The 18140-nt window shown below is 38.4% G+C and overlaps 1 protein-coding gene across 2 annotated transcripts in view; it reads right to left on the reverse strand.

Annotated features, from left to right (window-relative positions):
* The window catches only part of rxrab (retinoid x receptor, alpha b), a 48217-nt gene that overhangs the window by 9952 nt on the left and 20125 nt on the right, over positions 1-18140 (reverse strand). For both annotated transcript variants that reach the window (XM_053480957.1, XM_053480956.1), the window contains 4 exons: positions 10700-10944; positions 3952-4102; positions 3699-3878; positions 1617-1786 (listed from right to left, as the gene is read on the reverse strand). In XM_053480957.1, coding sequence (XP_053336932.1) covers positions 1617-1786; positions 3699-3878; positions 3952-4102; positions 10700-10944 — 746 coding nt within the window. The remainder of the gene's footprint in view (positions 1-1616; positions 1787-3698; positions 3879-3951; positions 4103-10699; positions 10945-18140) is intronic.

Below are 18140 nucleotides of genomic sequence, written 5' to 3' on the forward strand. Positions count from 1 at the left end.
GTGAAAGAGTCCATTCTTTTTTCTTACTAGTTCAAATAATGTGTAAAAAAGAAATTATGGAAAAGTATGAGAAAAATGGACATTTTAAACCATGGTCTCAACACAAGTGTATTTTGTGGCTGAGAAAACCAATTTGGGAAATTGCTGTCTGGTTTGGAAGCCTTGTTTTTCTTTGGACGGGCCTCTTGTAAGTCATTATACAGACACTCCCTAATGCTCCTTCTCTCTGCCCTCTGAAATTAGTGCAGTTAGATATTTCTTCTGTGAGCAAAAAAAAAAAAAATAAATAAATAAAAAAACTCTAAATGAAGTCCAGTAAACCCAGAATAAATCCTACAAATGGAGCAATATAGCCTTGGTAAAGAAGAAGAAGCTGAATGCAGAATCAGCGATGTTGTTCCTGGACAAGTATGCAAGCCTAATCTGTATTTAGGTTCTGAAAAGTTTAATTGGACAGCTTTATATAATGAATTAAGCAGATTTTTTTTTTATTGCAAAGAAAAAAGTACAGGGGCTGCATTCTTAAACATTTTCATAAATCATTAATTCATCTTCTATATCGCTTATCCTGTACAGGGTTGTGGGGGGCATGGAGTCTACTCCCTGAACAGGGTTCCAACCTATCGCAGTGCGCACTCACAAACACACATACACTCGATGTGCAATTTTGGAATGTCAATTTGGTTAATCTGCTTGTCTTTGGACTGTAGGAGGAAACCGGAGAAAACTGTACCCAGAGGAAACCCACCAAGCACAGGGGAGAATATGCAAACTCCACACACACACAGACCCAAGGTGGAAATCGAACCCTCAACCCTGGAGGTGTGAGACTACAGTGCTAACCACTAAGCCACCACGCGGCCTGCTAATAAATCATATGACACATTTAGTGTTTTTAGGGTTGTATCATACAGTATACAGTCACCAGCCTTTTTCCCCTTACTGAAGTAATCTGAAAGTATAGTGTACTGTTATGAAAGATTCCTGCGTCAGAAAACATGCTGATTGTTACAAAGGATTAAATGGTAAACAAATATCTCTGAACATATTTTTCTTGGTTCCATAACATGTTTTTCTTAATATGATTATTAGTATCCTTAAATTATATAAAGCATCCTACCTTTGTATGTTCTCACTATAAAAAACACAACATATAAGAATTACATGAATAAATATAAACCTATTATATTTGTCTTACATCTGGACCTGTAATAAAACAACAACAACCAAAAAACTATTACCATCTAAAACCATTAGAATAGGCTGAGCTCTACTCCCAGTGGAGGCTGTGAACACTGTAAACTGGAAGATGACTACTGTCCTATGTCTAGGTGTAGGAATGTGTGGTGGTTCGCTGCCGGAATGCACTACCCTGTACAAGTGAACATCCTGTCCAGAGGGAGCCCCTTCCTGTCAGAGTTCACTAAACACACTTCCATCACTTCTAAACTGGAACGTTTAGACGTTTGGAAGATCCGCCCAGTATCTGAGAGTGTCAGTGTGGTCTAATCGAGATGAAACAGCTGCATGAAGTACTTGACTTGATCTATCAGACTGCCAGGGTGATTTGGATAGTGTGTGTTTGCTAAAGACAGAGAAAGAGAGAACTGTCTTACAGAGTTGGCAGCGGCACCAACACCGCCTTCCACATAAGTTTCGGTTTTGGGCTCCACCGCCAGCTCAGCCTCCAGAATCTTCTCCACTGGCATGTCTTCACTGGCACAACCCGCCAGCTCCAATTCAGCTTCACTCTTTTCTTTCGCCCGCTGACGCTCCTCCTGGACAGCTGGAGGCGTGCAAAGACACACACACACACACACACACACACACACACACACACACAAACATAAAAGGAATTATTTATATGCAGTAAATGTGGACTAGGAGGGAATCATTCAGTATCATGCATACAAATTTACTCACCAACAAAGTCAGTGCCCTCAAGAATTATTGGCACCCTTCATGAAAATTAGAACTTTTGTAGATAAAATAAATAACTGTGACATTTTGAGCACAAACATACGAGAATATTGTTTTGTTTATTGTAAGCATATTTTTCATATGACGCTTCTGCAAATTTTACAAACAACGGTTCATTTGAAGGTTATTATCTTCGCTACAAGTAATATGTGGTGAGGGTGCCACGGAAAGAATAACAGCACTGAATCTCTTCCTGTAGTCCTGTAGTCTAACAAGATTAGAAAATACTTGTGGAGGGATATAAGTCCACTCCCTCTGTGCAGAGCATTATAAACCCCTTTATATTCCTGTTTGAGAACATGAAAACAGTTATAGACAGCGATAGTAATTCTGGGGAATGAGAACAAATGACAAGACGACAATTAGTTTGTTTTTTTTAAATGAAAAATGAAAAAAACGAAATTATTGCTTGTAATGTTTATTTTGCTCAATTTTACAAAAGTGCTGATCATTATTGAGGACACTGTATGTAATGTATTTATAATACCATTGGCACTCACACACAGACACACACAGACCAACACACCCACAGACACATGCAGCTGCTTTCACTTTGCTCCCTGGCTACAGATTTCCACAGCAATGTCACAGTCTGTTTTTAATAGAATGGAGGACATTATTCACAGACATCAGAGAGCTAAATTCAGTGCAGCTATAATTACATAAATCCAGGAAGTCAAACTATCTCTGCCTGGTCTCTGAGACTATATATAAAAGACTATATGTTATTTGGCTACAATCCAATAAAAATATGATTCAGTAAATTGAACAGTCCTCTATTGTGTGTAATGGCCAATAAGATTGTCCTTTCTACTTTCCGTATCCTGACGAGGTTGACAGTCGTGTCTTGTAATGAAAGGGTGCAACAAGCAAAGTGTGTTCACATTCCTACTTATTTTGGATGAGGTGAGAAACAAGCCTGTCCTTTACTCGGCAACATTTCAATCTTTTCCTCTACTGCGTTAAAAAGTATTTTACAACTTTCCACTGTTCCCCCATCAATATTAAGGAACACAAAGATTCTAAAACAGAAACCTTGATGGCCCAGGATTTTTTCCCTTACTATCAAGCCAAACAAATCAGTCTTCCACTCTACTATCCCTACTATCCCGCTTGCATTCCCAGATAGCTGGCATGCAGTAAAGTTACGGAGACCACATAAACATCCACCGAGCGCTGGCTAAAATGATTCTGAGGAAAAGTGACACCAGATGCAGGCATCTACCAACAACATGTCTGACTCTCAATCACTACCACAAGACTCACTCACAAACACACTCTGAGGAAGCCAGGTAAACCTCAGCTTAGACACAGGAGCCTTGTTCAGGCAGGCAGCACAAATCAGATTTTTTGGCATACTGTAACAGAGCAGCAGCGATTTCCTGCAGGCAGAAAGACATATATTTGTTAATGTATGTAAATCGTATTGGAAAGATCTTAGTGATCCTTGACATCAACATTTGCAACAGGGAAATTTTTATACATTTTTCTCCTTTGTTAGGTCAGAGAGGGTAAAGGTTTCCTCTGGGACATGTGAAGTCAGCCAATCGCTTTTTTTTTCCAGACACAGAACGATATAACAAGCTCAACGGAAAGGGCTGTCTGCACTCCTTCACACAAGTGTGCATGCTCGTGAATATATATATGAATGGAATCAAAATGTTCTTGCTCATACACACAAAATATGGAGAAAATTGAAAAAGTAAAGTAAAGAACACCTTCTCTTTTCATGCCCATAGCCAGACACTTCTGGTAGCGGCAGTACTGGCAGCGGTTGCGTTGGCGCTTGTCGATGGGACAGTCCTTGTTGTCTCGGCAGGTGTAAGTCAGGTCTTTCCTTACTGTTCGCTTAAAGAAGCCTTTGCAGCCTTCACAGCTGTACACGCCGTAGTGTTTCCCTGAAAGAGAAGTTCATCCATTACTATTTTTGCCTGCAAAAAAGGAATTTTAATGTTCTTGGATAAGTCTTACCGGAAGATCGATCGCCACAGATGGCGCAGATGTGTTTGGTGAGAGACAGCAGGGTGCCGGTTGGCTGAGCTGGAACCTTCATGACCCCATTCAGGCCCAGAGGAGGTTTGATGTCTTCTGGACTGCTGACTGAAGTCATTGGGGAACTGAGCTGAAACACACATAGCAAAAGTAAACCTAACGATATTATCTGCCAATAGAACAGGTAAGTTTGGGAGAAAAAAAAGCGTACATTTGGCTTTGTAACCAAATACAATGAATAACTAGATAAATATGACCATATTCAAGAAATTTCCACTTGTGAAAATGTCATTATATGCAGTATGAGATCCGTTTGTTTTTTACTGCTGAAAACTGACTCTTAATGAGTTCATGAACACATAGGCTGCATTCATCCATCTATCTAAAGTACTCCACGTTGCCCTATCTTTTAAATTGTCTTTACCCAGAAATGAGAGAATCTCGATCCCGCTGGAAACTGAGAATCCATCTTAAACAAATATCTCCTCTCTCCCTTCTCCATAAACCGAAGCAGCAGGATTCTCAGAGGCAGTGTTTCATTCCCATGAAATAAACTATTCTATCATATAAAATAATATAAGTTGTTGAAACTTGAAACAGGCTGCAGCCTTCACACTTCGTTCATCTCTACCAGCCCATAGGAGAGCAGCAGTGTTTGCATGATGCTCATCACACACACACACGCACACACACACCCCTAGCAAAAACACTCAACCGAATATCAAATGTCGTTCCCTTGTCTTTCATTGTTTTCACTCAGATTGTTTTAGTCTGAACCTTGAACACACATAATCCATATGTCTAACTTTCATTCTGTACAACTGTTCTTTTTAAGATGCTAATAATTTATAACTGCCAGCACAAAGTTTGATCCTTCCACATAGTGCACGAACACTCCCTGCTCCGCATCACTCAACTCAAACCATCAGTCATTCAAATGCACTCTCAATTTTGCATGAAAAAAGCTAACGAACAAAAAAAGATAACATAAAATCATATGTATATTATTGTGCTTATTCTTATACATTGTTGTTTCTATAGTAACATCTCATAGAGAACAACTAATCATCTTTGTGAAAACATGAATAATACAGAAACTAACTTGGCATGCGGCTGTTACACAACAGTTAAAGACTGTATTCATTTGCAAACCACAAATTTGGCTCCCCACAAAATTGAACACTGTCATGTGTTTCTTCTTAGTTTTGTGATTTATCATCGATTATCCTCATTTAAACTATTAAACACGAAAGGAACACACGGTTAATATGCTCGCTGCGTGTTATACTCTGCTCTTATTGCGAAACTGATTCTATGATTGACATGATTCATGTAAAGAGGAATTTTTAATAAAGTGAGCATGTAAACGTTTAATTCACACCCTTCAATCAGAATGCACTCCTTCACTCACATACACACTTGCTCATTCACACACGCGTCACAATCTCACCTGTGCATTCTGTCAACCGGATTTTGTGGTCAATGAAATACCACTGAAGACAACCACAAATCCTTTCCCTTCATATGCCGGAAAGGGTAAACACACATAAACATTGCCGCAGTCTCTCTGTTGTGAGTTCAGATGTAAAAAGAGGATCTCATAAAAAGAAAAAAAAGAAACACTAAATCTTTCCTAAACTGATGAAATACAACTAGACTAACAGTTCTGCAGCATGACATGCTGGGTCTATATATGTATCTAGTGTATGTATAGATGCAGCACGGTTATATCTCCACTTTTAGACATGTGACCCTACATAACCACACACACGTACAGTATGTTCAGACATAAATCAACCTACCTCTTTCCCTGCTTGCATCTATTCTATACACATGTGGCTGTTTTCCTTCTCCCTGTTATAATCGGACACACACACACACAAACACACACACACACACACACACACACACACACACACTGTATCGTCTCTGGCTATTTTGGTTGAACATGCAACTCAATCTGCATTTGGGGTTCTGTGTGTCAGTGCCAGGAGAATCTCTACATTTAGATAGAAGAGATGAGGACATACTAAACAACCTCTATCGATATTACTGATGCTCCCAAAGAGGGAATAATGAGCAGCACCAGGATGTTCTATATAGTTACAAATACTGATATAAATAGGAGGTGTATGCCTTTTTTTCTAACCTTGGAAACCCTGGAGTTACTGAGGAACGCACCCAAAAAGTCAACACAAGAAGTGCAGGTATTAAGTGTATGATGCAATTACAGCATTTATTCATGACAGTGCTGGTATATCTCCCCCTTGGTATTTTTGTCCTCCAGTCATTTCCAGTATTTTGGGGGGCATAGTGACAAGTTTCATATCTAATCAGATTTAGTTTTAGATTTAGATATGGATTAGGGTATTGTGTTTCTCACTGGTATACAGCTTTAAAACAAAAAAAGCTACTCATTAAGTTAGTCACTTATATACAACTTACTCAGAACAAATAAATGTATTTTTACCACCGCAGCAAGCACTGCAGCAGTCTATTTATGGATGAGGAGCTTATGATTTAATCCGCAACTGACCATAAAAAGTGAAATTTACCACAACCGCAGCATTGGAAAAGCTGCTTAAACCCTATAATTAGTTTGAGTCATGGCTCTGCAAGATGCTGTAGAGTGCACAACATAGGATGTAGAAGTGATTAAATGTGAAAAGTTATCTCTGCAGTGAACATTTGTAGAAAGTAGGAAGCCACATGGGATTTGGTCTGACCACATCTCTCTGACCATTAACACATCCGTAGACATACTGGTAACCATTCAAGGAACTGTGCTTGGTCCTATCAAACCTTTGTTTTCCATACCTACACCTCTGGTACAGTTGAAGTCAAAGGTTTACATGCATGTTTAAGTCATTAAAACACATTTTTACCCACAGATTTTAACACTGATGTTAACAAACTATAGGTTTAGCGCGAATTCGAGTTGATTCAATTCAATTTTATTTGTATAGCGCTTTTAACATTGTAGTAAAGCAGCTTTACACAATCAAAAGAAATAATGGCAGTTTGTATGAAATGTGAATGTGATTGTCCCTGTGATTGTCCCTGATGAGCAAGCCGAGGGCAATGGTGACAGTGGCAAAGAAAGACTCTCTGAGAGTAACAAACCATGAAAGGAAACAGACTCAACAGGGAACCCATCCTCACTGAGGTGATATATTGATGTAACCTGAAAGACTGCTCAGCAAGAAAGAATACGAAAATTATGGGGACAAAGCTCTTACTTTCTGGAGAAATGTCCTCTGGTCTAATGAAACAAAATTAAAACTGTTTGGCAATAATGACCATTGTTGTCTGAAGGAAAAAGGGGAGGCTTGGAAGCCAATGAACACCATTCCAACCATGAAGTACAGGGGTGGCAGCATCATGTTGTGAGCGTGCTTTGATGCAGGGGGACTGGTGCACTTCAGAATGTAGAGCATCATGAGGAAGGAACATTATAGAAAAATATTAAAGCAACATCTCAAGACATCATCCCAGTTAACAGACCAATTAAAAGCTTGGTCGCAAATGAGTTTTCCAAAAGGTAGATTGTGGCAAACTGTCTTAAGTACAATAACGTTGATGTATTACAGTCACCCTGACCTTAATACAGTAAAAGTTTTGGGCAGAACTGAAAAAGCTTCTGCCTTGAGCAAGTGGTAAGAAGCTTATGGTAAGAAGCTTGTGGAAGGCTATCCAAAATATTAAACAATTTAAAGGCAAAATTTCTGTAAGTTATTTTCTAATATGATGCAAACTTTCTCATGCCTCTATGCCCGCCCAAAAAACAAAGTCCTCATCGTGCTTCCTGAATGCTTACATGACAAAACTTCCTATAGCCAAACAAATATACATACAAATGGCTTGTGTCTGCTGGAATCCTTTTGTTTAACCGGAAAATGCAAATGTATTTTCTATCATCTGTCTGTCTCTGGGTCTCTCTATGACTTGCATGTTAATGACTGGTTCTTTCGCTGTATGTACATGACACAGGGCACCTGGCCAAAAAGTTAAATATGCTCTCTTCCCTGATAATTTACAAAGATCTTTAGACATCATGCATGCATGTGTTTATCCGTTTTAGTTCAGCCTTAGCCAATAAGTTATATTTTTTTCATTTTTATTTTTTTTTTACTCAAATTGCGACTGGTAATGGTGGCAGTGGCATTTAGTCCGAAAATGCTTAGTGCCAGTCCAAGTTTTCACTACACAGTTATACTGGAGTAAAAAATTAATAAATTAAATTAATTAATTAATGCAACATTTAAATCACCATGGTCCGCTAACCCGGGAGCAACCGAAAGACCAACGAAACAATCCATCTCTAAAAAAGTTTGCTACTCCTGCTAATTTCAGCTAGGATCACTTATATGACAAAACATATAAAATATTTAGCCTGTGCTGAACTGAAACAGTGAGAAATAGAAAGGGAAGCTTTGTAGTTTTTACAGTTATAGTCTTATTTGGTGTCCTTTAATGAATCTGATAGACCTATTATGTTAGGAACAGTAACATGGAGGCTTTTTACACGGACCAAAGACACCAAATTGATTGGAGGTAGAGCTGGACCAGTTTAACCAAGCTTAAATCTCACAAATACTTAATACACACAAAAACCTTATGCGTCCTGATGTGGATTGAGAGACAACTTGTGCCTAGCATACATACACACATACATACGAGTACACACACTCAGTCACTTATTCATTGATTTCTTGTTAGTCATTGGGGTTGTGGTGGATTTGAAGTCTAACCCAGGAACTCTGGGCATGAACAGAGAATAAACCATGGACAGGCCACTGATCATCTCGTGTAGGACCTTAAGCACACATTTACATGTAGCATCTAAAATGCTAAAAGAAAAACCCAGAGGACGAAGAGGAAACCCACACAGACACATGGGAGAACATGTAAAACAGAGACAGAACCCTGAGAGAAGGATTGGATTCTGGGGCTGTGACGAGGACCTGCCATGCCACCAATTCTCCCCATGAGGACTGGAGTGGAATTCATAAATTTCTATAAAAACAACATTTAACATTTATTTTTTGTTCTAACATGAATAATGAACAGAGATTTATTGCAAAGGAGTTGAAGGTTTGGTCGTACATCACCAGTGATGAGGTTCTCACAACCCACATCGTCAATAAAGTAAAGTGAAAAAACAAATCAAACCAAGTATTTCAAAACAATGTATAAATTACTTTCTGGGGAATGGCTCTATTAATTTTATTCCCTGTAGGAACCTAATATATCTGAGCTATCGACAGGATGTACACACTGTGTATATGTGACGCATGGGTCTGACTGGGTGTTAAAAATCTTTCATTCTGACATACACCACATGGCTGAGCAGCAGGTTTTAACGGCTGGCTCATTTCCCGTCTGCCCAGGCTCTGGTCAGGCCCAGAAGAGGCCTCTGCTAAGCACTTTCAGCCAGCCAGTAAAGATCACAGTGCCCATGTGGCACAATAAGAACACAGATGAGACATACTGGTCACACGTCAAGTGCTCTGAAGGTGCTAATGAGTATTAAAGGAGGGGACTAGAGGCTGAGCTAAAAAAAAAACCTTTTTGCTAGCTATTAAATCCCAAATGTGCAATATCTAAAATTTTAATAAGCAGACCCCCTTTGGATTTAGTGGCTCATTTAAGAGTTTTCTGAAAGGAAACTTGTGTGGTGAGAAGAAGGGGGAAAGCACCTCATTGTTTCAATTCAACCTCATTGCGTGCTCAAACATGTAGGAGCTCCATGCGGGGCAGCACACAGCACTAATGGCTTCCTTTCGTCCATGCAAGGCCTCTTCTTAATGAGCAAGTGTTTCTGACAAAGTCCTTTATGATAACTGTGCAACAAGACGTGTCTTATATGGCTAACCTTGTTATCGTGAAACCTAACACAGCAGCGATATGCCTCCCTAATTCACATGTGTGAGTTCATGGAAAAGATCTCACTTCATCCCCACAGCACTCTGTGAAGCTGTAACATGAGAGGAGACACGTTACAAAGCAAAGAAAACATGAAAAACATTCAGCTGGTTGTTCATGAAGATCCTCAACATTTCACAGAATCTAAAAAGCCTGTTTTGTTTATTCTCTCCAATGCAAAAAATGATTTAATTAAAGTTTAACACAGTGACTATTCATGAAAGTCATCTATTCATTTGCCAACAGACTATGTAAAGTTAGTGCTTCTTGGAAAGCAAACAAAGCTCAGAATAAGACAGCTAATAAGTGGAATTACATCATTTGGAAATTTCAGTATTTATTTATTTTTTTTACAATGTGTCGTAAAAACCCTTTCATATTCAACATGTTCACGACTTGACAAAAATCCAATAACGCCACAAACTTTTACGAGGACTAGTATTTTTCCATGTTAAAAAGTCCATAATAAAAAGTTGTTCCAGACTAACAAACACACAATTACACTAAAATGTTTATCCACATGTGTGTGTGTGTTTAAAGTGTTTATTTGATTTATGTCCCAGGTTCTCAACAATTACCATCTGATGAGAGGACGAGAAAGAGAGGATGAGGATGATATTTCCCCCCAACAGAGGTTTTAGACTGATTAAATTTTCCTGGTAGTGTGCCAGTATCAGGATGAATTTATTGATATAAACGTCAAAGCACTTCTGTAAGTAACTTCGGGCAAGGATGTCTGTAAAAAGCCACGAAGGTAAATTCACAAGCAGTCTACGCAGGACATTATGAACTCCACACTTACTTGTGGACTGAGGCTAGGTCCAAAGGCCATACTGGTGCTGGAAGGCCCCGTGATGGAGGGATGTCCCATGGGTGAGCTGATGACAGGAAAGGGCGATGCTAGGCCATTGATGGGTGAGTGAAGCTGACCTGGCGTGGAGCCCATGGAAGACGGGGTGAGCAGGGACGGGTGGAGTGGGTGAGGGCCGACAGCACAGTGACCAGTCGGGGAGCTCAGAGGAGATGAAGACAGCTGGCCTGATGAGTCTGGGGAAAGAAGGGAGAAAAAGAAAATGAAAGATAAAATAAGTAACTGTAATGTATAACACTCATCTATGTTAAATATTGTAACAGAAATCACAGCTTTTTTTGGATGATTTGCTCAATTCAGAGCCATTTTTAAAGAACAAAAAATACAGAACCTTTGTATTCAGTCAGTTCTTGCCATTTAACAATCTTTTGATCTGCACTAGCAGCACTGAAGGTGCTGAAAGCCTAAGCCAGCATCACACCGCCCCTTGTTTTACATCTTGTTTAACTTAACATGTGAGTGAAAAGTAAACGTCATCATTGAAATTCCACAATACGATCTCATGCTTATGTGACTATAGAAAATATTAGTAATGCTCATGCAAAATCAGAACAATAGGCTGTTTAGGTACAACCCCACAATGCATTTATTGAGCTGGGATTTAAGTACACCTAGCCCAACTTTAGCCGTCACTATCACAGTTGTAGACTTGGATTCATCAGACAGTCCATCAAGTAAACTGACACTGTGGATTTTAAAGTCAGTACACACTCCACAGTACACCAAAGACACCACCTTCTGTTTGTTGTCATTTTCTGAACAGTGCAGCAGCTTCAAAACACCTGACTGGTGCCAGGGACTAAATAAAGACATAGAAATGTGATGCATTTTAATCCAGCTTGTTGTTATGTTATTTTTAAGTGTTGCATGGATTGCACAGTGACAGTAACTTAAATTCTATGAGCTTGCTCACTGCAAATCTACAGCATGTTTACTGCTCAAAAACTAAGGAGGAAAGATAATTTAATGCAGACTGCTTAAACAGGTTTTGAACGACGCAATGTTAACAATATCATCTGACGTGACCCTGCTGATATCATATCCTACTTACTTTTCGCCTTAAGAGCTGCAATTTTGCAAGACATTTGCATAAGCATAATTTGCGCGTATGTCCGGGAGCCGTTCAAAACTTGTTTGCATAAGTGCAAAACCAAGCAAAGCGAGTTTCCAAATTTTTTGTGGGTTTTTTGCATTTTGTCTGACATTTGATGAAGACAAAATTTTCACACCACAATCCCAAGAATATTAGGATGGCAGCAAAAAGAAAAGGTAGCCACGTTCAGTTTTCAGTTTCAGCTGGTGTATAATTAAATTAAGGTTGAGTGAGGCTTAATGTCTATTTATTTCATATTTTACTTCATTTACATGTCTCTTCAAAATGTTTTAATTGTTTTTACATGCAAAAATATTATTATGGTGTTGAAAATTGTTAACATCGTTAATATCCTGGAACGGATATGCATTTACATTATTTTCGATGGAAATAATTGGATTTTTGCAATATGAATTTTCACCTTAGGAACACTTAAGAATGGATTAAATTCGGATGCCGAGGTACCACTGTATTTGATTAGGTTTCATTTTTCATTGCAATATTTTGTAGCATGTTACTATATTTTAAATACTGGCGCACTGGAATGTGATGTAATTGGACATGATATATGGTACATGCTGTACCTTCTCAATAAAAAGCAAAAGGGTAACACGTCCGTCATTCCTTGACACTGTGACATTTGTACTTTCACTCGTTATTGACAAGGGTAAAAATATACACCAAACAAGGGATAGTGCAAACACTAAAAGATAAGTGTCAAGGCAAACAGTACAGCTGGAGAAAAGAGGCCTGGGAAAACATTAATATGTATTTTTTTACATTTTTATCAGCTAAACCGTATAACCTGGTTGTAAAGTCTAAAAATAAAACCAGATTAGTTTTTCAGCTTTAATTTTCTATATTTATCTACTTTTTAAAAGAACAAATCATGGTTGTTGTGTGGGATGTATTAAACAGACCTACCTGTAATACAGTAACTGGATATTCCTCACAAAATGCTGTATGTAATCAGATGCCTGAAGTGTGTAGCACAGGGAGAGCCAGCACACACTGTTACATTATACACTAGTAATGTCAGTTTGGATTTCTACCAGAAGCTATGACTGCCAGCTGAAATCCCACAGACTGTCTTGCAGTCTTGTGCCTCTCCGTCTGTTTGCACACCACACCATGCACATACATCGGTGAAATGTTACAACAGCTCAACTAAACGACCATATTTGCACGCTGGTCTTTTTTTTTTTCTTTTTTTTGCAATTCTGTGATTTTCCAATAGCCATGCAAACCTACAGTATTAAACCCCAATCTTGCATGGATATCGTTTGGACTCTCTTGGCACTGTCTCTCCCCTGGCCGTCGACCAACTCCTCACCTCTTCAGGCACACGTTACACGTCGCATGGGTGCAGGTAGCCTTACACAAATGTGTGCATTTACACAGTCGCAAAATGTAAACAGTCATGGTGCAGAGATCTGGAACTCCTCTATATCATAAACAACATGTGGACAACTCATTAGTCTCCACACACTCCCTGTAAAGAGAAACCTCATCATATAAGCACAACTTTCCATCCACCACTATTTTCCCAGAGCCAGGAAAATAGTGAATTCTTTTCTAAACTGTCATATAGTGCACACACTTCATAGAGCACATAACATTATAAGGTTTGTACAAAAGCTAAATTTTTGAAAGGACCTTCCCGTAAATATAGTGTCCATTACTTTTGTTCTCACAAATCTTAACAGTGGCTTTAAGACACTCTGAAACATGCTGCTCCATTTAAAATGATACTATAAATAACATCTCAGTTCTGGCTAAAGTCAAGCATGACAGTGTAAGCGTCAAGAAAGAAAATGATCTCCCTCTGCTGTACAAACAGTGAGATCTAAACTGATGTAAACTGATGTGCTGAATGCGTTCGGTTTACCTGAGCACTCACAAACCCCTACTGAAAGATAAACAGTAGATAAACAGAACTGCACATGGGTAGGAATCAGCACTCCATGCGTAGAGTCTATTACTGCTTAATTACTGTCATTGTGAATAATCCAGTGACAGTGATGCTGTTCAGTGTAATTTAGATGAGTGGTACATGTCTGTGTGTGGAAACAAAGATAAGATCAAGCACACATGTTCTCTCAATACTGGCCTTTATAGCACTACTGGAAAATACATTAGTTCTGCAGTTTCTGTTCCCAACAAGGCGACACTAGCGACTGAATCAACATTTCATAGCAAAAGACTGTTGGGGGAAATGATTTCTCTCAAAGGCCGCTAATTTATTTCAAAAACAGCAAAGAATGACAACATTGATAAATGTAACATTATGATAAAACATACAGCATGATAAAACATACACATTATATATCCCCATTTCTCCATAGACACTTACACAGAACCTTGTGATCTTTTGAGTATGTGACTGCATGATGGGAAAGGGACTTCTCGCAAGCACTGTTGATCGGGGCCTTAACACTTTACTTAACACACTTAACACACGAGGCTGACACTTCAACGCACCACAGAGCAAATATACAGTATGTAAATAAACTAAGTCTGCTTTGCTAGTATTATCAGTTAATGATGACCGACTGTTCCTGAAAACTTTCACTGGTCGACTCTGTGGAATCTGATGTAAAGGCAACATTTGAGAGTGAAAAAAAGTTCTAGCTACTGTATGCCATCTGCCTAAGTTAAAGTGCCTTATTTACTTTTTTACATTAAAAAAGGAAAAAAAGAAGAGATAAAAAGAGAAACAAAAGAAAAAAAAATTTAATACCTTATACCTCCTTATTAATACATAAATGTTAAATTTAATGAGCATCCAAGGAGTTCCCTATAGACAGCGCATGAAAGCGCTTGTGATAGTGTTCAATAGCAAGAGCAAAAAACGCTTATAAATATAATGGATGAATGGTCTGATGAAGTGTCAAATGTTTTTTTCCATGTATAACAATTTCATGAGTTTACACGAACCGAGAGAACTGAACTACTAGTGTGAACACACCAGTTCAGTCCAGAGAATGAAGCAAGGAGTTATTACACAAAATTACTTTATGGAATTCAGAATCCTCAACACATTACATTTACACCTGAATAAAAACGTGAACAAAAGCAATGAAAAAAATTGTGAGGTCTCCTTAACAAAGGTTATGAATAGAACAATTTGTGTTCTAAATAGTTGTGTCTATCAGTTTTATGACTGTCAGGTGCAGCAATCCAATGCGGTTGCATTCACATGCAGCTCACAGCAATGATTAAGTGCAGCAGTGTGAAGGAGTGCTGAGAGATGAGCTGTTTGTCATGGTCCCCATAAGGCAAGTCAGAAATAAAACAGCTCTGTTTCACCTCTCCTAACTGTCAGAATTAGAATGAATTCCACTTAAGTCACAAACGACAATAAATACCACTGTCATACAGCCATCTTTTCTAATCTTCTTCTCTTCTAGTACATATTGGACTAAAACTTATGACCTTACCATACGCTTCTGACTATAGCCATCCTCCAGAACCCATATCATCTCCAGTCTTTTCTCAGGCTTCCCTGTTTCTACAGTATATCTTATTCTTCCCAGTAGGATGTGTCCTATTTAGCTTGCCAAATTAGCAGCAATGCTAACAGAACAACAGAACAGTGGGAGTTGGTTTCCCTCCTGCCTGGTCAGGTCTTCGTCTGCACTATTTTCCACTTCCATATCCGCAAGGTAGGACAAAAAAGCTATTTTTGGTTAGCTGAGGTATAAATTGAGACGCTATTATTCTTACAGGCTAAGATTCATGTTTATTCCCTATGGCTGAGGGATGCCTGATTTAGGTGCTGGGTCTAATCACAAGGCATGTGGACCACCTGGTGGCAGACATGACACTTGACTCTGTAATGTACATGAGATCAGGTCCTTCTATAAATCCTTCTTTAAAGCTCAAAGACCTGGTTTGCTTCGGTGTCTAAGAAATGACTCACTGCTACGTAATGTTATGCTATGTTACGTCTGGCTTCATAGCATACAGTAGCATCTGATCGGCTTCAGTCTATCTGAGAAAGATGAAGACTCGAGTGGGACTGGATGGTGACACGCTGCCTGCATCTGTGCAAGTTAAACATGGCAAACTTTTACATCACAAACATGATGTATTTTGAGTTCATTTAACAATCTAGCTCTAAGCATTTTTACAATACCAAATATACAGTACTGTGCAAAAGTCTTAGGCACCATATTATTTTCTGTATCAGTTTTGTTATATATGTTTATCATGTCTGTATAATTATTTACAAAATCATTCAGTTTTTCCATATATAATTTAAAAATTTATAAATAAATAACATTACAGGAGAATATATGCATGGCTGTGAAGACAGACCATTTTTCAGATGGCAACAAAAAACCTAAAGTACGCTCCGGGGATTTGCATAAAAATAGAAAGGAGCAAGTGTGACAAAGTTACCAGAGAAACTCATATTCTCCAGGAAGCTCAGTAAAACCTAACAACTAGTTTACTTATAGTACTGTGCAAAAGTCCTGGACACAAAAATATGTCATAGGCAAAAGATGCTTTTGAAAACATTTCTGCATAAAAGAAACTGCATAAAACAAATTTGTGCAGTTTTTTTAGAAAATATAAGAAAACAGCGGTTAGGTTTTACTGAGCATGCTGGAGAATATGAGTTGTTTTTGTCACACTCGCTCAGATTTCAAGCGGGTCATCTCTTGAACAGTTGAGGCTTTCTAACTGTATGATTACATGATTGAGGATTATCCAGTTAACATGGCGATGACATGCAATGAAGATAAATCAGCTGAACAATTTTGTCCAGAGAGATATATTTTCTTTACCCTCCTTGGTGTGCTGAACCCAGTGGCATTCATGTTTTTTTATCCTAGTTTCACACAGAACCTGAATCAAGTATCTGAAACATTAATGATACTCTTACCACCTGTGATTTAAAAACACCTAGAGGGTCTGACATCTGACAGAAAGCCTATACTGTACAGTTGAATGCTAAATGAATATCTGGTCGGAATAGAAATTACTATGATCTGGGGCACCTGACAGATTTTATCATCAGAAGACTATCTCAGGAAGATGAGCAAGTTATAAAACATAACTAAGCACCTGTTATGTCTATTTCTGTAATTCTGTACTTTGTATGCACATGCCTCATATTCAGAGGTTATTTCTGTCATAGGAAACATGCATTCCCTGCATATTAACCTGCTGTTAAAGGTGTCTATCATGACAGAGCTTCCTAAAACAATGTTAGAAATAGTGTCACTCACATACCAAATCACTGTAGGCAATCTGGATCTAGAGCAGTGCTGTCTGCTGAATAAACTGAACTATTAAAGTACTGATGGGTTAATCACAACAAAGCGGCAATCAAATCTGGTTATGTAAGAGATGGACAGCACTTTTACCATATTAAACACCTGCATAATGTGGCCTGTGCTATCTGATACTTCACACCTGTTGAGGGACAGACAGATAGCAACAGATAAACAGAAACACCTGCTCAGGCTTTCGCATGTACATGGTTTTGACCAGAGTGAAAACGGTACAGCGTGCTCATGTCACAATTACATTGAATCGTTCTCTGCAGTTCTCGACATTGGTGATTTAATGCAATCCTATGGAGTAAACAAAAGTAAAGAATGAAAACATGTCTACCGTAATGTACCCCTTGGTTCCTGTGTGACGACAAAGAGGGTTTTATACATAAAACTAACATTTATGTACGAAATACGGAAATATTATCAGGTGAGGTCCGGATCTAGGTTTATGATATTAACAAAATATAAAATATATATTTTTATGCAACAGAAATATGATTTAAAGTTTTGCCAGTGTCTGTCATCTGTAAAAAAAAATGTAAACCTCTCATTGAACTTTCAAACCTATTAATGTAATAGAGAGAGGAAAAAAAAAACTCTATTTCTCTTTGGGTGCTTCAAGCCACATGATAATAATGTTTCAACAATGCAATTCTGGACAATGTTTCCAGTAAAATAAATAGCATTTTCTGCTATATTAAAAAGTTAAAATAATCATTAGTTTGTACATGGCTTTACAAATCACAACCCTGTTAGCAGAATGAGCTGACTTTGGGTATTACACTCACTAGATTTATTTATTCCTCTCCGCCAACATCCAGAGAAAGAAAACAGTCTACTCCTAATTGATTTTCATGTAACGCCCTATGGTTGGATCTTATTTCACTCTGTGGCTTATTTCACTGCTGCTGTGCTACTCATGCACAATGTGGCTACAGTGTGGTATTGTACATTAATAGTATAGTATAGTATTGTATTATATAATATAGTA

The sequence above is a fragment of the Clarias gariepinus genome, chromosome 21, assembly GCF_024256425.1.
Source record: "Clarias gariepinus isolate MV-2021 ecotype Netherlands chromosome 21, CGAR_prim_01v2, whole genome shotgun sequence".
In the NCBI taxonomy this organism is placed as follows: Eukaryota; Metazoa; Chordata; class Actinopteri; order Siluriformes; family Clariidae; genus Clarias; species Clarias gariepinus.